General features: G+C 45.6%; 2 protein-coding genes across 3 annotated transcripts in view; both read right to left on the reverse strand.

The window, feature by feature from the left end:
• The window catches only part of utp18 (UTP18 small subunit processome component), a 14511-nt gene extending 8240 nt beyond the window's left edge, over positions 1-6271 (reverse strand). The window contains exons 1-8 of the mRNA XM_031728652.2: positions 5862-6271; positions 4870-5018; positions 4667-4762; positions 4520-4590; positions 4334-4437; positions 3467-3592; positions 3215-3389; positions 3038-3138 (exon numbers count right to left, since the gene is read on the reverse strand). Of these exons, the coding sequence (XP_031584512.1) occupies positions 3038-3138; positions 3215-3389; positions 3467-3592; positions 4334-4437; positions 4520-4590; positions 4667-4762; positions 4870-5018; positions 5862-6083 (1044 nt within the window). The 5' untranslated portion in view covers positions 6084-6271. The remainder of the gene's footprint in view (positions 1-3037; positions 3139-3214; positions 3390-3466; positions 3593-4333; positions 4438-4519; positions 4591-4666; positions 4763-4869; positions 5019-5861) is intronic.
• Positions 6272-6665: 394 nt separating this feature from the next.
• On the reverse strand, positions 6666-22981 carry wipf2b (WAS/WASL interacting protein family, member 2b). 2 transcript variants are annotated; one of them, XM_039611293.1, is made up of 8 exons: positions 22814-22981; positions 20768-20864; positions 20534-20666; positions 16709-16834; positions 15819-16475; positions 9364-9579; positions 9045-9146; positions 6666-8815 (listed from the first exon to the last, which is right to left on the reverse strand). In XM_039611293.1, exons 2-8 carry the CDS (start codon positions 20831-20833, stop codon positions 8775-8777), a joined length of 1341 nt encoding a protein of 446 aa, XP_039467227.1. In that variant the 5' UTR covers positions 20834-20864; positions 22814-22981; the 3' UTR covers positions 6666-8774. The 2 variants fall into 2 exon arrangements, with proteins under 2 accessions (XP_039467227.1, XP_039467226.1); XM_039611292.1 differs by having other exon boundaries at positions 20369-20666.
• Positions 22982-23087: the final 106 nt, after the last annotated feature.

Below are 23087 nucleotides of genomic sequence, written 5' to 3' on the forward strand. Positions count from 1 at the left end.
ATTAAGGAACTGACCTCCCAGCCCACTGAGGGAACAATGTCTAAGAGAATATTGGGAGCAACAACACCATGAAGTCCAAAGAACACACCAGACAGGTCAGGGATAAAGTTATTGAGAAATTTAAAGCAGGCTTAGGCTACAAAAAGATTTCCCAAGCCTTGAACATCCCACGGAGCACTGTTCAAGCCATCATTCAGAAATGGAAGGAGTATGGCACAACTGTAAACCTACCAAGACAAGGCCGTCCACCTAAACTCACAGGCCGAACAAGGAGAGCGCTGATCAGAAATGCAGCCAAGAGGCCCATGGTGACTCTGGACGAGCTGCAGAGATCTACAGCTCAGGTGGGGGAATCTGTCCATAGGACAACTATTAGTCGTGCACTGCACAAAGTTGGCCTTTATGGAAGAGTGGCAAGAAGAAAGCCATTGTTAACAGAAAACCATAAGAAGTCCCGTTTGCAGTTTGCCACAAGCCATGTGGGGACACAGCAAACATGTGGAAGAAGGTGCTCTGGTCAGATGAGACCAAAATGGAACTTTTGGCCAAAATGCAAAACGCTATGTGTGGCGGAAAACTAACACTGCACATCACTCTGAACACACCATCCCCACTGTCACATATGGTGGTGGCAGCATCATGCTCTGGGGGTGCTTCTCTTCAGCAGGGACAGGGAAGCTGGTCAGAGTTGATGGGAAGATGGATGGAGCCAAATACAGGGCAATCTTGGAAGAAAACCTCTTGGAGTCTGCAAAAGACTTGAGACTGGGGCGGAGGTTCACCTTCCAGCAGGACAACGACCCTAAACATAAAGCCAGGGCAACAATGGAACGGTTTAAAACAAAACATATCCATGTGTTAGAATGGCCCAGTCAAAGTCCAGATCTAAATCCAATCCAGAATCTGTGGCAAGATGTGAAAACTGCTGTTCACAAATGCTGTCCATCTAATCTGACTGAGCTGGAGCTGTTTGGCAAAGAAGAATGGGCAAAGATTTCAGTCTGTAGATGTGCAAAGCTGGTAGAGACATACCCTAAAAGACTGGCAGCTGTAACTGCAGCAAAAGGTGGTTCTACAAAGTATTGACTCAGGGGGCTGAATAATTACGCACACCCCACTTTGCAGTTATTTATTTGTAAAAAATGTTTGGAATCATGTATGATTTTCGTTCCACTTCTCACGTGTACACCACTTTGTATTGGTCTTTCACCTGGAATTCCAATAACATTGATTCATGTTTGTGGCTGTAATGTGACAAAATGTGGAAAAGTTCAAGGGGGCCGAATACTTTTGCAAGCCACTGTATTTACGAGCACCTTAGTCCGAGAAATACGGCAATAACGACGGCCCGCTTGCATGTTCTACAAAAAAAAAAAAAAAAAAAAAAAGAAAGGTGCTTTGTTGTGTATCTGACGGACAAACAACAAACCAGTTAAGTTGCACCACTTTTACAAACCAATTCTGGTTCATCCGTTTCACTCAACAATCTGCTTTCCCCATTCTCATTCTCTGTTACCGCCGTGCTTTTTCGGCACTGCACATGCGCGTTTTACCCATATTCTATCGCGATATTTCATTTTCTTATCATTGCCTAGCATTGTACCGGTATTACCGTGAACGGCATAATATGGCCCAGGGCTCGCAAAATTTCAAAATCTCTGGTAGCCCTTCGGGCAGGCACTCTTCAGTTTGTGGTAGCCCAAAATAAATTTAAGTAGCCCGAAAAAAAAAAGAGAGCAATTTTTTGATTAATGTTTTGTTTCGGAAACAAAACATTAATCAAAAATTGTTGAAACACAAATTACAACATTGTATAAAAATTACAATCATCAACTCAAATACTTGGTTCTAATTGAACAGAAATTTCTATGAACTTGTAAGAACTGTGAATCAGTCTGTGTCAGATCCTGAATTTGAAATTTCCACTGAAGTCACGGGTAAGAGGCAAGTGAAACCAAGATCGAGGTACATATAACAGGCTCTGTTTTTGTCCGCTAGAGTGGGATTTTCACGGCACATTCTGCACCACATCTCTGTGCGTTCATCATTTGTTTGAAGCCAGCTCACCTCCTGCAACCACTTTTCCGAGAGTACGCGCTTCTTTTGCGGTTCGGACTCCTCCTGACATTTCTTTGGAGGTGGAGGAACACCAAAGTAATTGCTTAAAGGAGCTTCTTCGACATCTTTAGGAGTTCTAAACAAATGTCTGTCCTCCTCTAGAAAATCTTATGTACGCAAACGCGCGTTGCAACTTCTTATCTGGTGCGCGTTTTTTATTTTGACACCTGCGGACCACTTATGTGCACCCCTGGTTATTTAGCTCATCATATTCCAGCCACATAAATTCTTTTGTCCATGAAACCAAAAAAGCTGAGCTTTCTTTTTGCCTCATAGTCTGATTTGTCATAACTTTTCCGTTTTGTGGTTGGCTTTTCATTGGCTGCCCCTTCTTCACCCTGACTTGTCTTATTTGGCTCAGCAGAACTAAAATACCGGCGTAAATCCCGCTGCTTTTACACACGTACTTACATAACGGTCAGCGATTCTCTGCGCAATCAACCTCTCACATGTTTAAGCTTGCTGTGGGAGATTTCACTTGTCACGTTTGAATAGTAGCTAATGAGTGATAAGACGATGTCAGAGGAATTGGTGCGCAATTAATCGTCACTCACCAATCAGTGCTGCCGCTCTCTACACACCGTTCGCGTGATCGCAAAGTGAAAGCAAAAAACAAGCACAAATTCAAATGCGATTTCAATATGTCACATAGTGACAGTGGTTCCCCGATGCCAATGACACAAATACCCAGCTACATTTTCGAAAGAATGCAAAAGCATGGACGTATATTTTTTCCTTCCTCTGATAGCCCGACGGGCAGGGCTGAGATAGATTTTGGTAGCCCGACTGGAAAGTTCGCTAGCCCCGGGATGTCGGGCTAGCGATTTTGCGAGCCCTGTGGCCCAACCCTAATTGGGACACAGCTTGAGTTATCAGGAGGACTCAGGAGGAGAGGGGTGGGGCGAGGGGGAGGAGTTACCTTGAGGGTGAGGAGGTGCAGGTATCCGTTGGTGCCTGTGAGCAGCAGAGCGCCTCCTTCAGGACACACGGAAAACTCCTTCACTCGAGCTTCATTCAGACCTGATGACAAACAAACACACTTTTAATTTGAAATCCCAGGAACCTCCTCCTCCCCCGACCTCTGACCCCGCTTCACCTCTGACGGTGTGCACAGGTAAGACACGGCCCTCCATCATGTCGTACAGGTAGAACATCTTGTTCTTGAGGCTGGTGGCGATCACTGTCTCCCCGTCCACGCTGAACTGCGCCTTGTGGACGGGGAAGCGCTCCAGGTGGATGCTCTGGATCTTCGGATTCGTCTTCCCATCCACCTGAAGAGGAGGAAGGTCAAAGTCACATGATCCCTCCCACCTGAGCCTAACACCTGAGCAGAGAGGCTCGACCGTACCTGGAACAGGGAGATGGACTGGTCGAGGCCGGCCGTCATGACGACCTGAGCGCTGGGGTGGAACTGGACGGTGGTCAGCCTGTCCTCAGACGGCCGGGCGCTGTTGGCATGGAGACACTTCTTCACCTGATTACGAACGCAGAGACGACAGGAAGTCAGACCTGATGTTTTAACAAGCGCTCGTCTGTGTGTGTTTATAACAAATGACAGCATCAAACTAATTCACCTGTGAGCTACAGAACATAAATCAGCTGTTTTTGTAATGGACTCTGGGAGGAAGCACGCCACAGGTTTTTATATGGACCCTTCGGCTTCAGTTTGAGGACAGGGTTCCAGACAACTGGAAAGCAACATGAACTCTCACAATTAGCAGATTTTGAATGGAGTCTGGTAGAAAATGACCTGAACCAAGTTTTCAAGCTGAGCCTGAAACTGCTGTGCAAGAGAATCTAAAATTCAGAGGATTTTAAATGAAGTTTGGTGGCAAAAATGTCAGTAAACAGCCGTCCGACCTCACTTTATTAATCTGTAAAAACAAACAAAATTCAAGTGAAGAGCTCAGAATTCACTCGAAGCACTGTGAGGCATCAAATATGTTTTTAACAAAGCCCATGTTCATACGGTCACTGGTGCTGCTGCTAAAATGATCCATATTCTGAACCACGTCACACCAAATTCAGCAGAAAAAAACTTTTACAAAGCCTCACATCCTGTTCTCAGACACAAACTTTAAAATATCCCAGCACCGGTTTAACACTCACTGCTCTGTAACATTACCTACAGCAAACATGTAAAATGAGCAATATTTTGAATGGAGTCTGGCGGAACAGCCTGAAAGACAAACAGAAGCCTGGTGGACTCACTGACCCTCAGGATGCCGCTGGGCAGGCTGTCCGAGGACGCCACAAAGTTCCCCGTCCTCCTCAGCAGGTCATCCTCCTCCTCATCATCTTCATCCTCCTCCTCCTCAGCTTCAGGAACACAGAGACGCAGAGTCTGAGTTTCTGTCAACTGAAAACACTCTTAAAATAATAAAAACATTTTAGATTCTACCTCTCCTCCTCCTCCTCTTCTGGGCGCTGCTCTCCGCCCATGATGGAGTTCCTCCCATCGCCTTCTGGAACCTGAAACACACGCAGCACACGTCCAGGTGTGTTTATAGGTGTGTTTATAGGTGTGTGTGTGCGCGTGCGTACTCACTGCTCCCTCATCCTCTGCTGCAGTTTCTGTTTGGTCATGGTGGACTCTGCCTCGCCTTTCATCAGGTTTCTACGGAAACGATGCTTCATGTCCACCCTGAAACACACCAACACCTCAGCATCATCACGCGAGTCTTCACTCACCACAATCATCTTTGATTTCCCGCTTTCAGCCTAAAACACGTCTTATTGTGAAAAACTTACTCTTCCTCCAACTCGTCATCCTCGTCCACCCACGCCGCTTTCTTCTCGGGCTGCAGCTCCTGCCGCATTCCGCCCTCATCCTCAGACTCCTTTGCCTCCTCTTCAGCTTTGTCCTCCAGCAGCAGGAGTCCGGTTTGGTCCTCGTCCTCCTGCTCAGGGAACAGGAAGCATCAGTGAAAAACCAAAACCTGACCTGAACCCAGCACGATTCATCACCAAGCTCCACAAACCACACTCCATTCAAAAATTCACCCAGTGTTACAGCATCATTCAAACGGGAGGTGACCTGACATTAAAGTGTTTCACCACAAAAACTCTTCTTCACCTGGTGCTCAGATATTCAGCGTGTCTAAACCAAAGTCCTACACTGTCGTCTTCGTCTTATAAATACAAAAGTTTCAGCTTCTGAGCAGGGAAAGAAAAACAAGACTTTTTTAAAAATGGAGTCTGGTAGTAGATAATTGTCAGCCTGGTTCACACACAAACAGAGGGAAGCTAAAATTAGAAGACTTTTAAATGGAGTCTGGCGGTAAACCCGAAGGTTTACTGGTTGCTTCATATTACTCTGAAAACCTTAGTTTTCAGAGTAATATCTGCTCATGCGCACGAGAACAAAAGTTAGGGATCTTTTGAATGGAGTTTGGTTCATACAAGCTAAGCTTGAAAAGATTACAGACATCATGGTTGTTAATAAGTGAGCCGAATTTACCAGAAACACCCCGCAAACTTTTGTAAATGTCAAACTTTGTCTTCACGTAAACAGTTTTGTGTCTGTGCGAGAACATTTGAAGCCGACCGCAGGAAACGGAGTGTTTTTCAGTTAGCAAAGATTTTCGTGACTTTTCTTTCAGGTCAGTTAAACCGAATTTACCACATATAACTGCGTTTCATGAGAGTTACGGCAGCTCGGTCTCAGACGCAGGGGTTTCGAGTTAGTGTCCAAAAAAGTTTAAATGAGCTGTTTTTTAAACGGTCTCTGGTGAGAACGTCACCTCCACGAGTCTCTCCAGCAGCTCCTCCTCGGCCCCGAACACCAGCTCCTCCAGCAGCTTCACCGAGCTGTTCTTCTCCCCCAGCACCGCCAGGTTCTTTACGTTCCTCCGCCGCTCCTCCTCCTCCTCTTCCTCCATGCTAGACTGCGGGGGTTTCGCCCTCTTCTTGGCCGGCTGTTTGCCCTCAGTGGCCGGCAGCTTAATGAAGCTCATGTCCTCCATGTTTGTTCCGTCCGCTAGACCAAACTCCAATCAGAAAACTGCGAATTTAAGCCAGCCTCACAACACTTGTAATCCTTTTCTTAGCATGGAGCAGACTGTGTTGCACATGTGGAGACCACTGTTTCTTTTTTTTCCCTCACGCGCTGTGCAATCACGTGCTTCCGGTAAGATGACCTCCGAACCCGTTAAAATAAAGTCCGCCCCCTAGCGATTGAAAGCAGAAATGCCAAAAAGAAAATGTATTTTTATTTTTTCAACTCTAAATTTAAACTCAGCCTCCACATAAATATCAAATAATATAATTACTGAATTAATGTTCTCCGTTTTTTCTAAATGTTATTTATTTTTTCCTCTTCAAATTGCTGAACTCCTCACATTGTGTTTGTGTGATTAAATGAAGAATATCTCAAACTCTGTTTTTGACTGCTGCTAAAAAATGTGATTTTTGAGCTACTTAACATTTGATTTTATTTACAAAGCTTCTTGTTTCATGTAATTTCTACACAGCATCATATTTTATAACAAAGCCATAGAAAAATTATTGTGTGAGGAGTGTGTGAGGAGATGAGACGGGACACACAGAGTCGCTGAGGAGTTTATTGAGAGCAGAGGAGCATGCTGTTAAACTGGGACTGAAGCTTCAGCCTCAGTGAAGCTGCAGGACAGCCCGACACTATCATCACTATTGTTACCGTCACTACCGCCACCCTGCAGCACACGGGTCGCTTTGTTACAGCTTTTAGTATTTTTTTTTTTTTTTACAGTCTAACTGTGTGTAAGGCAGAACAGACCAGGTATGGGGCAGGAGGCTCTGCTGCAGTTCAAAATGCATCATCAAAGAACACAAAATCAGACAGAGTTTGCTATAAAATGGAATGAAGCATGCAGACTGAGCTGCACTCTGCTGCTGCAGGACCGCAAGCGAAGATCCAGAGAAGAGGAGCCGAAATCCGCTCTGACCGCAAACACCTCAAACCTGAGCACCACATCAGATTCAGTCTCAAACCGCTCATGGGTCACGTGACCAGGATTCAGGACGCGACAGGAAGAAGGCTTCATGTGAAAAACAAAATGAGTCATCAAACATGAACATACGTTTAAAAATATCGATACAGTCACAAGAAACTGGAAACATGAGAGTGACACGGACACGTTAGAGAAAACGAGGTAAATAAAAACATCCTGATTTTACACGTTACAGTTTCTCTTTTTCAGCTTTATCAAAGAAATGTAATCAATCTGACTTTATTTCCAGAAACTTCCTCATTTTGTCTGAACGTCATTTTATTATTTTAATCGAGCATTAAATCAAAATTATTTTCAGAGCTTTTTTTAAATTAAGTGTTTTATCACATCAAACATTGAAGCATTTCTACTGACAAATTATTCCAAGAACTTCCATTAGTATCATTATTACTTGTGTGAATCTTCGTCTGGACTTCGTCGCTTTCAGATTATTTTACATCGTCAGCTTCCTGATTTGAACCTCAAACAAAACTCAAGATTCAGCTCCTGAAATCAGAGCGTCGACCTGCTGCTCACACCTGCCCGCTCTGCATCATGGGTAATTATTTAACACTGCATGTTAAAAAAAAGAAATGATATGCTCTCTCTCTCACGCACGCACGCACGCACGCACGCACACACAGCTCAGATAAAGACAACATGCACCAGGTTTAGTCTGTAGTTAGAGGGAAGAAAAAAGTTAGGAAGTCCTCACTGCAGGTGGGAGACTTCCAGTCTGTCTGTGATGGTTTGCTCCACCCCGCCCCCCCCCACAGTCCACCAACATGGTATAACCCCCTGATGACCTGCAGCAGGAGTCAGCTGATCCCAGATGAGTTACTCCCTCTTGGTACTTAAAGACCCGCCCGCTCACAGACCGGCTCCAGTCCCGGTAAAAGGTCAATGACATCACCACGGCAGGTGACGATGACGGTGCAGGTGATCAGTTATCCTGCCTTCGTGTCTCCTCACACAGAAAGTGAGTTCAGTTCAGGTCCCGATCCAGCTTCCTACAGGAAACATGAGTTGAAGTCTGGCTCGTTAAAGGAGCGACTCAATGTTTCGTCATCGTCCGAGTCTCAGGGACACCACGAGTCTCCTGTCAATCAGCTCCTCATAGAAGGTTTCCTAAAATGCCGAGCGGCTCCTTTAAGCTCGGTCACTGAATGACTTTGTTCTTGTGTCCTGCGTCTGTGCAGACGTCTGTGAAAACAAAAAGTGCCGGTGCAAAACTAAAAACATGAAAATGGTGCAGAGAGGAGGCTCAGCGCCTCCCGAGCTTCACATTTATCTCGGAGGACTCGTGCACGGACGTACTGGAACTTTAAATCAGGCTCCTCAGTGCTTCCTCCGCCATCTCTCTGCGACTCGTCAGTCTGTCCCTCTGTCAGACCTCTCTCAGCCAATCAGCTGTGAGATGAGGCAGCGATGGAGAAGGTGAGGATGATGAAGCCAGACGCCGCAGACTTCAGACAGGATGATGGATGTAAGGTGTGTGTGTGTGTGTGTGTGTGTCTGTGTGTATATGTGTGTGTGTGTCTCTCTGTGTGTCTGTGTCTCTGTGTGTGTGTGTGTGTGTGTGTGTGTGTCTCTGTGTGTGTGTCTGTGTGTGTGTGTGTGTGTGTGTGTGTGTGTGTGTGTGTGTGTGTGTGTGTGTGTGTGGTCTAGGTGTGTGATCGTCCTGGTTCACCTCCCGACCGGAGGAAGGGGAGGAGCTCCTCGCATCACTGAAACAAACAAAAACATGTTTGTTAAACTTCTGAGCTCCCTCTGTGTCTCTGTGTTTGCTCCGATTCTTTTTTGTAATAATAATAAATAAATAAATAATAAAACGTGAGGAATCCACGGAACCGCTTTCTGTTTCAGCAGAACTCGTCATCCTAACGTCACTTCCTGTTCTGTGTTATTTTCGTGAAAAAACGGCGGATGAAAACAAAGACATGCATGAGGTCGTACCTCTGTTGGCCTTGCTCGGGTAGATCTTGGTGAAGTGTCTGTACTCGTCCGGAGGAGGGAAGTCGTCCAGAGGATGGAACGAGTACTTGGACTCAAAATCATCTGCAGGAGGACGACACAGAGTCAGGACACGGAAACAGTGTGATACAAACAGCTGCGCGTGCGTTTACACGACAAGCTGTACAAGTAAAAGGAGAAGAGGGGAGAGACAGGAGGAGGACACAGCAGCGAGGAGACAAATTCAGATCCAATCAGAATCAGATCATCACAGAGGAAATCAGCAGCAGCTTCATCGACCGCCTGCTGGAGACAGACTCACCCACGAATGAGCGAGGGACGGAGGAGGAGTGCCCGTTTCGGAGAGGAGGGGGAGGCGGGGGAGGAGCGGCCGGGATGCGGGTGGGCGGGGGAGGAGGTTTTCCTCGGGTCGGGGGGTCGGAAGAGAGGGAGGGGCTACCATGTGTCCTGTAAGGAGGGGGAGGCGGGGCTTCTCTGCCACCAGCCCTCGAGGACGTCTGGACCGGAACCGGAGGAGCTGAGGAGAGATCGACACAGGCGATCAATACAGGTGATCAATACAGGTGGCTGTACTTCTGAAAACTGTCTAACAATCAAAAATAATTTGTTAAAATTTTTTTTATGAAGTTACGACAATTTCATAATAATTTTTAAAGAAAAAAACGAAACCAAAGGAAAGTAATCTGAATATTTTCAGAACGAGTACGATTAAATAAATTCCATGACGTGACGTCCAGAGTTGACGTTGAACATGATTTGAACTTCCCTGAGGGTGAAAACCTCACAATCACTTCTTTTATTCCAGTATTTCCACCTTAAACCCGTCTCTGCATCTAATTTAAACCCTGAGTGTCCACAGCTCGTGTGCTCAGATCACAGCGTCGCCTTCAACCAGAGGCTCTTCGGTCAGAGCCGGTCTACCTGCTCCATGACTGAAGAGCAGACACACCCACGTCATCACGCACTCACTGTTGTAATTACACATCAGCGAGGAGCTCACAGCCGGAGCGAGCAAACAGACTTTTACTAAGTAAAGCAGCTGATTGCTGTAGTACATGACTTAATAATTTCTCTATTAAATCACTTCTTGCATGTCTAGAAGACATTAAATCTCGGATGTCCCTAAACCTTCTAAGATGTAATTCAAGCAAAACAGAGTTGATTGTGTTTGGTCCTAGTGGACCTTGTGACCGATCCACTATTGACTTGGGACCCCTGGCAGAGTATTTTAAATCTGTTGTTACAAACCTGGGTTTTAAGATGGACAGTGATTTTAAATTGGACACTCAAATTAGGGCAGTTGTCAAGTCCAGTTTTTATCATTTAAGGCGCTCGGCAAAGGTAAGACCTATTTTATCCAGGCCGCATCTTGAAACAGTAATCCATGCTTTTATTTCATCTCGTTTGGATTACTGTAATGCTCTGTATTTTGGAGTTAGTCAGCATCTTCTCTCTCGTCTGCAGCTGGTCCAAAATGCTGCTGCACGACTTTTAACCAGAACTCATAAAAGAGAGCAGATAACTCTCATCCTGGCTTCACTCCATTGGCTGCCTGTATGTCTTAGAGTTCATTTTAAAATTCTAATGTTTGTTTTTAAATGTTTAAACAGTCTTGCCCCACCTTACCTCTCTGAGCTTCTGCATCCTTACTCACCCCCCAGGTTTCTCAGGTCAGCTGACAAGCTGCTCCTGGAGGTACCCAGGTCCAAGAGGAAGCTCAGAGGGGGCGGGGCCTTCTCTGTTGCTGCTCCTAATCTGTGGAACAATCTTTCCCAGGACGTTAGAGAGGCCCCTTCACTGTCCACTTCTAAAACACGTCTTAAAACCCATTTTTACTCTTTGGCTTATGACACAGTCTGACCCTGATTTTATTGTTTTAAATGTAATTCTCATCATCATTTTTATACTATTTTATTATTGTTTTTGCTATTTGTGCTAATTTTATTATTTTAAATGTCATTTTAATAATCATCTTATTTTTTATTTTTTGAATATTTATCATTTATTTTATATTATTTTAATTATTTTTTTTATTTCTTATTTTTTAACATGTTCAACGTATCATTTCTGGCATGTCAAGTGTACAGCACTTTGTGTTCAGCTGGGGGCTGATCTGAAAGTGCTATATAAATAAACTGCTTGTTTGCTAATAATTGATCAACAAATCGATTTACTCTGCCTTACAGAAACCTGGTTGCAGCCGGATGATTATGTTAGTTTAAATGAATCAACACCCCCGAGTCATTCTAACTACCAGAAACCTCGAAGCACAGGCCGAGGGGGCGGTGTGGCAGCAATTTTTCACACCAGCCTATTAACGAAAGACCCAGATTAGGGCTGTTCGATATAACGATATATATCGGATGACGATATAAAAACGTCTATCGTTTCATTTTACGCTATCGTTTGTTTCGTGGTGTCGCAAAATAAACTGTTTACGGCAATATTTTTTCATTATTTTGATGGTCACTGTAGTGGCTATATGAATTTCCTAAAGTTCTCTGTTTCTCTTATATTTAATATAACCACACTACAGACGGACAAGCGCTTGTTTTTATGCGTTGTCGTTAGCAACAACCTCGTGTCCGCTTGTTTATTTTCCACATAAACCTTTCACAATAAAGCTCAAAATCCTGTTGAGACTTTTCAAAATAAACTGAATCACGTGAAAGATGCAGAGTATTTACGGATGAGAAGCAAAAAAGAGCCGTCAGGTGCTAAAAAATAAACCTTAGACTCAAACGTTAGAACAGGCTTTTCCCCGCAGCACGCCGTGTGATAAATACTCACAAAGAAAACGGCGGCTGTTACAACCTATGTCTAAAAATGTATAGTTTCATGCATCAGTTAAAACACTTGACTCCAGGTACGCGACGCCCAGCTGGAAACACTTCACACAAGTCGAGCTGCCCGACATTCACAGAATTTACAGAAAATGTTACATTTTTGTGATTTATATCGTTATCGGACGATAGATGTCTTAATATCGGGATATGAGATTTTGGTCATATCGCACAGTCCTAACCCAGACAGACTTTTAATTCACAGACCGTGGCTCAGGGGGTTGGGAAGGGCACCTGTAACCGGAAGGTTGCCGGTTCGATCCCCGGCCTCTCTGTCCTGGTCGTTGTGTCCTTGGGCAAGACACTTCACCTACCGCCTACTGGTGTTGGCCAGAGGGGCCGATGGCACGATATGGCAGCCTCGCTTCTGTCAGTCTGCCCCAGGGCAGCTGTGGCTACAACCGTAGCTTGCCTCCACCAGTGTGTGAGAGTGAATGAATAATGTCATTGTAAAGCGCTTTGGGTGCCTTGAAAAGCGCTATATAAATCCAATGCATTATTATTATTGTTATTATTTGAAAGCCTGATGCTTAGCCTCGTCCACCCCAGCTGTAAAACTCAGAAACCAGTCTTACTTGTTATCATCTATCGTCCACCTGGGCCTTACACAGAGTTTCTGTCTGATTTCTCAGACTTTTTATCTGATTTAGTGCTCAGCTCAGATAAAATAATTATTGTGGGTGATTTTAACATCCATGTAGATGCTAAAAATGACAGCCTCAACATGGCATTTAATCTGTTATTAGACTCAATTGGCTTCTCTCAAAATGTAAAAGAACCCACCCACCACTTTAATCACACTCTAGATCTTGTTTTAACATATGGCATAGAAACTGAACATTTAACAGTGTTTCCTGAAAACCCTCTGCTGTCTGATCATTTCCTGATAACATTTACATTTACAATAATTGATTACACAGCAGCGGAGAGTAGACTTTATCAAAGTAGATGTCTTTCTGAAAGTGCTGTAACTAAGTTTAAGAATATAATCCACCCACTGTTATCATCTTCAATGCCCTGTACCAACATAGAGCAGAGCAGCTATCTGAACGCTACTCCAACAGAGGTCGATCATCTTGTTAATAATTTTACCTCCTCACCACGACGACTCTGGATACTGTAGCTCCTGTGAAAACTAAGGCCTCAAATCAGAAGTCCCTGACTCCGTGGTATAATTCTCAAACACGTAGCCTAAAGCAGATAACTCGTAAGCTGGAGAGGAAATGGCGTGTCACAAATTTAGAGGATCATCATTTAGCCTGGAGAAATAGTTTGCTGCTTTATAAGAAAGCCCTCCGCAAAGCCAGAACATCTTACTATTCGTCACTGATTGAAGAAAATAAGAACAACCCCAGGTTTCTCTTCAGCACTGTAGCCAGGCTGACAAACAGTCAGAGCTCTACTGAGCCAACAATCCCTTTAACGTTAACTAGTAATGACTTCATGAACTTCTTCACAAATAAAATTTTTATCATTAGAGAAAAATTACCAATAATCATCCCACAGATGTAATATTATCTACAGCTACTTTTAGTACCATCGATGTTAAGTTAGACTCTTTTTCTCCAATTGATCTTTCTGAGTTAACTTCAATAATTAATTCCTCCAAACCATCAACGTGTCTTTTAGACCCCATTCCTACAAAACTGCTCAAAGAAGTCCTGCCATTAATTAATGCTTCAATCTTAAATATGATCAACCTATCTCTAATAATCGGCTATGTACCACAGGCCTTCAAGCTGGCTGTAGTTAAACTAGAGCTGGGCGATAAAACGATAACGATATGTGTTGCGAAATAACTTTTTCTCGATAGAAAAATTAAACTATTGCGATAGACCTCATCTCTCTTGTCCTCTTAAAAAAAAAAAAAGAAGAAAAGAACAGCCAATCCAAATTAAGTAGCGCCGAACCAATCACAGCCGCAGCGTCACGTCACGTGACTTGTTACGTACAGCACAAGCGCCAAGGCGCACATGTGTATTTGTTTTTGCAGCCGGGCCGCCTGGGTAATGAAGGAAATGAGTTTGCCGACTAGAGAAAAATCAACCGAGAGCGTGAGCGAAGGTTACCGAAGAAAAAACAGATGATGGTTCCAATGCCGGAGAGATTGTCAAACGGAAGGGCCACAGAAGTTCCGTAGTGTGAAGGTATTTCGCTATTTCAAGTCTGACAAAAACAGAGTAGCGCGCACTGTAAATTGTGCGAAAGCAAGTCTGGAAATACAATAAAGCGGAGCATGCTCAATCTCTGACTGAAAGCGCTAATTCGTCATTCGGCTTTTGTCAGACTAAAGTAACTGTTAAAACTGTTTGAAAAGCTAAGCTATACAACAAGGAGAGATTGATGCTACGTCCACACGTACCGGTATTTTTGAAAACGCAGATTTTTCTATGCGTTTGCACCTTTAAATCCACACGTAAACGGCGTTTTCAGTCACTGAAAACAGAGATTTCTATAAACGCCTGCCAGGGTGGATATTTTCGAAAACTCCGTTTTTGCATTTACGTGTGGACAAGAAAAACGGAGAAAACGCAGCGTCAAAGGTGTGCGCCTTTTTTGACGTCACACTGTGCGCCACGTTATTGTTTCGGTGAAATGAATTTCTACAGTACTGTTACTGTTAATTTTACTCTCTGCAGTGTTTAAATGCTTACATATACACACAGTTACTGTCCCTCCACACATACGACTCGGTTCTGCTTCTATGCCCCATCTTTGTTTACTATTTCCTACCAAGGCTTCTAGACTTCTGATTGGCCAACATTTCTACACGGTTAGGAATATATCGCCACCTGTTGCTTTGGCATGTTCCTAGCAGCGTTTTCCTTCATTTCTGCGTTTACGTGTGGGACGGGATTATTTTTTAAAGCGAAAATGGAAAATCTCCGTTTTCAAAAAAATACCCGTGTACGTGTGGACGTAGCCTGAGAATTTCCCTTTAGTTCTCAGTTTATTTGATATTGACAAAAGTTAGTCAATTTTGTCTGTTCTTCTGTAAAACAAACTAAGATTTATTTTTAGAATTAATATTTTGTTTCTAAGTGGAATTGACAATTTAGTGGTCTGTTTTGTTTGTTCTATTTTGAAACTTAAACGCTTTAGCGGCTGCCTTTTGTGTAGTTTATAATATTTGCCTTTACCTGAAACTGAAGTCTCATGTTCCTTAAGTACATCTACCCTGTTGAACTTATTATGGGAAATAAATATTTTAATTAAAACAAGCTGCTAATTATTTCACATTTTACTTGTGAGCAACGGCACATTTAAATCTTACAAATATAGTTATTTGGCTTATATCGTGATATATATCGTTATCGCCTGAAATGAAAAAAACATATCGTGATATGAAAAAATCTTATATCGCCCAGCTCTAGTTACAAATGATCTTCTTATGGCCTCTGACAGTGGACTCATCTCTGTGCTTGTCCTGCTAGACCTCAGTGCAGCGTTCGATACTGTTGATCATAATATCCTATTAGAGCGATTAGAACATGCTGTAGGTATTACAGGTACTGCACTGCAGTGGTTTGTATCATATCTATCTAATAGACTCCAGTTTGTACATGTAAATGGAGAGTCCTCTTCACACACTGAGGTTAATTATGGAGTTCCACAGGGTTCAGTGCTAGGACCAATTCTATTTACATTATACATGCTTCCCTTAGGCAGCATCATTAGAAGACATAGCATACATTTTCACTGCTATGCAGATGACACGCAGCTCTATCTGTCCATGAAGCCAGGTAACACACACCAATTAGTTAAACTGCAGGAATGTCTACATAACAAAATAAAAAAAATTAATTAAAATGTGTTCATGAAAATAAAATGAACATTTGCTCTTAAATTTCCCATAATGCACCCGCAGCACTATGTCTTACTGCCTGTGTAACTTAATGACATCACCTCTCACCTGCTCCTCTACCTGGCGGCTCTCTAACAGGGGGCGGTGGCCTGTTGGCACCTTGCTGGGAAGGTGTAGGTGAAGCTGGAGGAGGTGGAGGGGCGGGGCCTCTGGAAGGGGTGTGGCCCCCTGGTGAGGGGGCGGGCCTCTTGTTGCTGAGTGAGTTGTGGCGCTGTGGCAGCTCGGGTGCTGCCTCTCCACCGCCACCAGTTGGGCCATTAGTGATGCGGTATGGTGGAGGGGGCGGGGCCAGAGAGGAGGAGGACATGGGGTTTCCTCCCGAGGTCGGAGGGCGCCTGCTGTTGCTAGGAGATGGTGGGGGTTTGGAGGGCAGTGGAGGGGTGTTGTTGGGGGTGGGGGGAAGGGGCTTCTCTCTGTTGTAAGCAGAGGTGGGAGGGGAGGGGGCGTTACCTCTGCGACATAAGGGAGGGGGTGGAGGAGGGGCAGAGGAAGAGTGCTTCATGCCGGTGGAGGGGGATGAGGCTGCAGAGGAGGGGGAGGTGGGGGAAGGGGATGAAGACAGGTTAGGGAGGGAAGGACGTGGCGTGCGAGATATCTCCATGGGTGATGATGCCTGAGGGGAGGGGCTCTCTGCATCATCATGGCGATGGGTTGGAGGGCGAGGCGCAGCAGCCCGAGTGGAGGGAGAACGACCGGCGGCGCCATCTATGGACAATATGGCAAGGTAAGTTTACAAACATCTAAAACTTTATTAACACCCATTTGTTTTTATTTGTAAATATAAATAAAAATAAACAACAAAAATAAAACATATCATTAAAATTTAAAAAATTTAAGAGAAGATTTTTTATAAAAACAAACACAAAAAAAATTCTGAAAATAAAAACGATCTGAAATTGAAAAAATACAAAGTGACAAAGTAGCAAATGACCTCTCACCTCCGACTGGCCTCAGTTTGGGAACTCCGCCTGTGAACAGGCCTCCGATTGGTGCAGCAGAACCAGATGGACTGCCTGCTCCGCTCCCATTGGCTCCTGCAGCTGCTGCTCCACCTCCTTTCGGCTCTGAGAACCACAACCATCGGACAGATGAGTGAGGGCTCCGCCTCCTGAGGGTGTGACATCACTGCTTTACACCGACACCACAGCTACGACACTACGATGACGTCACTGACGTGACGATGGGATGGATTAGTGCGCAAGGTTGGATGCAGGTGAGGTCAGGAGACTGCCACAGGTGAGATGAAGTGAGACTTTAAGTTTAAGTGTTTTACGCTCCCACGCAGCTCCGATGACATCATCGCCAGCACAACAAACAGTCGAAAACACATCGATTATAACCTATTACATCACAGTGACATCATCAGGGCTGCATCAGTCAGGAACAAACTGGAGACATTTTATCCATCAGGTAGGGCGAAAGAGGAAGGAGTCACATCACCACCATCAGACCAGACGTCATGATGACTGAAAACATGCCATAATCAGTCTGGGATTGGTACAGGAAGTAGATGTAAAGTTGATCTGAAGTGTGGCCACGCCCACCCGTGAGATAAAATGTCTGTTTATTTCACCATTACCTGAAGGCTCATTCTGCTTCTAAAGTTAGCTCCGCCCCTTTTCCATGCTCATGAAGCCAGTGGGTTAACGAGGCGAGGTTAGAACAATTAATTCACCTCCAATCCTGCAGTTCCTTATCGTCCAGTAGAGGCAGCAGTGAGTCAGAGTTTGAATTGTTAGGGGCGGGGCCTTAGCGTTAACCTCTCAGACACTGAAAGGAAAGCCCACTGACTTCAAAGCGAGGAAACAGGAAGTGGAAATGCTAACTCGAGTTGTAGCTGGTCTGAGCACACGGGTACAGGAAGCAGAGCGACCCTTCAGCAGTGAAAGCAGCAGGATGACCGAGCTGTGCAGCCCTCGGCAGGCTTCATGCTGTAGAGGAAGGTCAGAGGTGTCTGCCGCCCACTCGTCCCGTTGCAGGTTAGCAAGGCGTGTCTGCGTACGAGCTAAAAGCTAACTGATCCCGCTGCACGCTCTCAGTTTCACTCCTGAAACATCCACCCGCTGTGGACATGTTCTGGCTTTCTACTTTACAGTCGAGACAAAATTTCTTTCGTGTTTAATGTTTCTGTTGTTATAAAAATGTTCTGGAGAGGTTTCAGTCTGGTTTTAAAGCTCTGTCCAAGGGCTTTCCCTCATAGTGGTTCAGGACTTTCTCTGTGAGCTTTGGAGATTTCATGTCTTCTTCAGTTCCCCTTACTTGTGGTGTTCCTCAGGGTTCCTTATTGGGGCCAATTTTACTCTCTATTTTATCCAAGGTGAGATCATTTTTATCTTTTAAAACTTTGAACAGGCGATTCACGCTTTTATTACATCCCACCTGGACGATTGTAACTCCTCATATGTTGCAGTTGGTCGGACCTGCCTTGTAAGACTGCAGTCGGTTCAGAATGCTGCAACTCGTCTTCTGACACAAACTAAAAGACGTGAACATATTTCCCCGATGTTCGCTGTCTTCACTGGCTCCCTGTTCACATCAGAATTGATTTTAACATTGTACTGTAGACTTACAAAGCCCTGAACGGACAGGCTCCCGGGTGTTTGTTGGACCTCTTGCAGCCTTATGCGCCGTCTGGATCTCTTAGATCAAAGGATCTTTTGCTTTCAGCCGTACCCAGTTCGAGGCTGGTTCACAGAAACGATCAAGCGTTTGTGGTCGTGGTGCCTTAACTGTGGAATAATCTCCCTCCACACATCAGACAGGCTCCGACTGTCAATCTATGTTATTCACTGCCTTTTAATACACTATATGAGTTATTTGGTACTTCTGTTCAGCACTTTGTTCAACGTTGCTGTTGGAGTTAAATGTGCTACATAAATAACAACGACAATGATCCTGCTGATCGGTGTGTGATAGGGCGGCTTTCAGTCGCCCGACAGAGTCTACGGAGGAAACGGCGAGCGCGGCTTTCAATGACATGTTACAGAGTTTTAGCAACCTGCTTGTAAACATTCTGTACTGCAAACCAGCATCAGGCCAGGACATCAGCTCCACCGACAGGTGAGCGCTCAGCCGTGTCGCGTACGTGCGGTCGCGAGTGCGTCAATGGTTTGGGATGAAACTGGCGGCGTGGACGGCAGACATTTACAGAGCAGGAACACACACAGCAAAGCAGAAAGCATCATCAGGTCATCAGCAGCTGTGCAGGAAGCTGCAGCATCTGTTTCAACAGCCGCTCCGTCACCTGCCCACCGAGCCCGCACGCCGCCGCCATGGTGCAACTTTAACCTGAAGTGAGTCTGAACTCGGCGGAGAAAGGAAGAGAAGTTAGAGCAGAGACATGACGGAGGTTCAGGGTGAAGCCGACACAGACAGAACGGATCAGATGAGGAGAAACAGGAAAAGGTGGAACAGAAACAAACAGGAAGTCAGAGCCGGAGGGGACACGGCGTGTGTGAGTGGAGGTCACCTGTGAGCCTGATGACGGGCAGAGGAGTCACGGCCACTTTCAGAGCCGCCCGTCAAACAGACGACGAGCCGTCTACAGACGGAGGAGCGGCAGCAGAGCGATCGCTCCTCCAGTCTTTCAGCTCATGCAGTAACGTCTGTTTCAGCCTGCTTCTACAAACTGACCGGGCGTGCATCAGAGGCTGCTGACGGCCGTCTCTGCCTGTACAGCTGAAGCTGTTCACACCTCGCCGCCACCGAGGGTACGCAGAGGAAGAGTCAACGCTCTGACGCTCTCTCCACTCCCAACACTGATACCAGGTCAGATTAATCACCTGTGTCCTCACTGTGACATCACACTGACGACGGGAGTGTGTGGACCAGTGTGTGACAGCTCCAGGAGGAACGGGGTTTCCTGCACAGGCTGGATCTTCAGGGGTGACCGCATATAAGCCCGAAGGACCTGGGTCACATTTAAACGCCGTCTGTGTGGCTAAGCGGCCGCACGGTCGAACGCGGCTGCTCCTGCTGGCCAGCAGCAGAAACACAAGCAGGTTCGATGAATTACCTGCGTGTTACCTGCCTACGCTCACTTCCTGTTTAAACTCTGCTGAGCGTTTGTTCTGAAACATGTTTAAACTTTATTTTGGTAACTTTGGAAAACAGATCCCAGAACAGGAATCTGTGGTTTTAATGCGCAGGTTCTGAACTAAAGTGTTAACACTAACAAGTCACACATGCATGGCCCACGCCATGTTTACATACGTCAGAGGCTGAAGCATGAGCTCGTGACTGGGGCCGTATCAGGATTAGTTATTCATCAGGATGAGTGTGAGGCGTGCTCCGCTGTGCAGGCAACTTTAGCTCAGCTCTGATCTCAGTGCGTCTGCTGGTCACATGGTTATGAGCGATCAGCAAATTTCAGATGCAGGAATCTAAAGGAAGCGCTCCGTAGCTGAGCTTAGTACCCCAAGGACCCCGTCACGGGGTAAACCTTCAGCTGATCTGCTGACCATAAGGTCAGCTGACCTCAGCGGGTCTGGCCCCGTCTGCCCCCCCTCCCTCGGTGGACAGGAAACACGGCGGCTGTTTCAAGCTGCGCTCGGCCTCCTGCACGCTGACTCCAGTACCAGAGAAGATGGCGTTCTTACTCTCCAGCGACAGCGTGGGGCTCTTATCTCCGACCGTCTTCTTCTGCTCCTCAGACGGCGCCCCCTGCTGTTTGGGCAGGCTCTGCTGCTGGTGTAGGTACTGGTATAAGCGAATGTATGGGTGCTCTGTTGGGGGTGTTTGGCTCTTTGGTGTCTGAGTCTTACTGTCGAGCAGCGGGGCGCTGCGGTCGTTTACCACCGCCACCTTCTTCAGCTTGGCGCCTTTGCAGATGTCCGACAGCAGAGCGCCACGACCTTTGGCCTCCTCCTTGCTCAGCTTCGGGGGGCTGGTGTTGGCCTTTTGAGAGATGGAGGTGGAGTCAGACGTGTTAAATAACCAGACTGTGACATGCTGCGTGTCTTCTCAGGCTCACAAGTTATGAATGAGAGAAAGCTCACCTGGCTGAAGGTGGGGGGAGGCGGGGGTCCCCCAGGTGGAGGAGGAGGTGGAGGAGGGATGGGCATCCTGCAGCTGATACAACACACACCTGATCACCTGAAACACAGACACAATCCGATCATTACCTTCCTGATGATGCTGTTCTTCTTTGTGTCAGAGGTGAGCGGCTGCTCCTGTGATGGAGGTCTGAACCCTGATGGTGCTGTCTGGATTCACCCGGTGGCTTAAACCAGTTTTCTGTTGGTCAAACCTGAACAACTGAACAGCTTCTCAACTCTGCCTCCACTGGACCTCACCAGCCCAGGTCCGGGGGGGGGGGGCTCCAGACTAACCGGCCCGGTGTTCTGGGTATTTAGCCTACCCCGTAAACCGTCCTACTCGTTGTTTCTGAGCATGTGCGCTAGGGCTGCACGATTAATCGTTAGAAAATCGCGATCTCAATTCATACTTATGTGCGATCTCATTTCCAAATGACAACGATTTTTTAAAAAAAGAAAAAAAAGATGACGACGATTGTACCGCATTTTGATCCAGGACGTAATCTGCATGAAAACAAGCGCTCACTCTTCCTGCTCAACAAATGACAAGGGCGGAGCCTTATACCAAGTGATACAGAAGCTGTGCCAGCAGGGAAAAAACAACGGAGAGCACGTCAGGGATGACGAGAAAGTGACAGGAGAAAATTCGTCCCGGTCAACCACCCAAACATCACGGGAACCTTATACAGCGCTTCCCTATACACATCGAACTCCTGCAGGCACAAAGAAATTACGGAGGCTATCACTTATCACCTGGCTAAAGATATGGCTCCCATCAACACTGTGCAAAACGAGGGATTTAGGAAAATGATCAACACCCTAGACAAACGCTACACAGTGACATCCTGCAACTATTTTTCAAATGTTGCACTACCTGCTCTATACACGCAGTGTCGAGCAACGGTGGAGACGGAATTACAAGCAGTACAACATTTTGCGGCAACCACAAAATGTGAGACATTTATTGTTTTTATGTTTATTTATTGTTTTTATGTTCAGTCTCAACTGTTACGAAGTTGATGTGCAGTTAATAAGTGCAATAAATATTTATACTGGAAAAGAAAATCGTGAGAGAATCGTGATCTCAATTCTAAGCAAAAAAATCGTGATTCTCATTTTATGCAAAATCCTGCAGCCCTAATGTGTGCGCATGCGCACAACACAAAAAGGGAAGCTAAGCGCATCCGGCTGTGATTTAACGCTACTCCACGCTAATCCGTTGTCATATATATATGTCATATATATCACATATATATGTAAATGTCAAATATATCTATCTGTAAATATATTCAGTAACTATATACTGTAACTCTAATGGAGTGAGTTCATTGTCAAAGTTTATATAGTCAGGTGTTCCAGTCACTTCAATGGTGACAGGTGTATAACTTAAGCACCTTGGCATGCAGACTGCTTCTACAAACAAGTGCCAAACCATGCTACCTTTGTGAATGCGACCTACAAGCATACTTTAACGGGTAAAATGAAGTGGCAAACCGTCCTGGCTTTATGAATATGAGCTACAAGCATACTCTGATGGGCAAAGTTAAGTGGCAAACCGTCATTCCTACTTAAATTTGTGCTGGAATTACTCTGTGACATCAGAAATGTGTATAAACTACTTAGGGAGGAAATTTTGACAAAGTAGGATGTTTTTTCAGAACACCGTCCTACCCATTTAAATTTATGCTGGAATTATTGTGTGGCAGCAGAAATGTGCATAAATTACGTACAGTAGGACATTTTGCCAAAGTAGGACGGTTTGTCAGAACACCGGGTCTCTGCAGGATGCTGGGCTAACGGTTCATCCTCCTCACCGCGCTACCCTCCAGCTGTGTGCACAGTGATCAACATCTGTCCGTGCAATCATATATTACCCTCCCCTCCTCCCCCCGCAGAGGCTGATCAGTATGCGGAGTTAGCTCCATCGCGAGCCCAGTCTGCTAGCTCAGCGTTAGCATGCGCGTTAGCTTTGCGCACATTCGGACAGCTGAGGTGAATAAACGTTACCTGTGAGCGTCACCGCCTCTCTGTGGCCTAGCTCATGCTTCTCTCTGTCCGCTGGCTGCTTTCTCACTCCCGGAGTCTCCGCCGTGAGGACCGTTACTCCGCCGTTAGCCGTTAGCCTCAGCTCTGCAGAGATTTCTTTATTTTTCTCCACAAGAACACGTGACCTGCTGCTGCATCTGCGCATGCTCACTGCGCAAAATAACGGCATGCTGTCATTCTTGTTACACAATTACAAGTTTAAACCCATTTCCCTTTAATAAAGACAAATGAGCGC

Source organism: Oreochromis aureus, linkage group 4, assembly GCF_013358895.1.
Source record: "Oreochromis aureus strain Israel breed Guangdong linkage group 4, ZZ_aureus, whole genome shotgun sequence".
Taxonomy (NCBI): domain Eukaryota; kingdom Metazoa; phylum Chordata; class Actinopteri; order Cichliformes; family Cichlidae; genus Oreochromis; species Oreochromis aureus.

Excerpts from the sequence above, each read along its gene's own strand:
- wipf2b (XM_039611292.1), bottom strand. The coding sequence starts at position 20,833 with ATGCCCATCCCTCCTCCACCTCCTCCTCCACCTGGGGGACCCCCGCCT. Across the intron at positions 9,147-9,363 it reads CGTCCCTCGCTCATTCGTGG|ATGATTTTGAGTCCAAGTAC; the intron begins GTGAGTCTGTCT and ends GTCCTCCTGCAG. Across the intron at positions 8,816-9,044 it reads CCCGAGCAAGGCCAACAGAG|TGATGCGAGGAGCTCCTCCC; the intron begins GTACGACCTCAT and ends TGTTTGTTTCAG.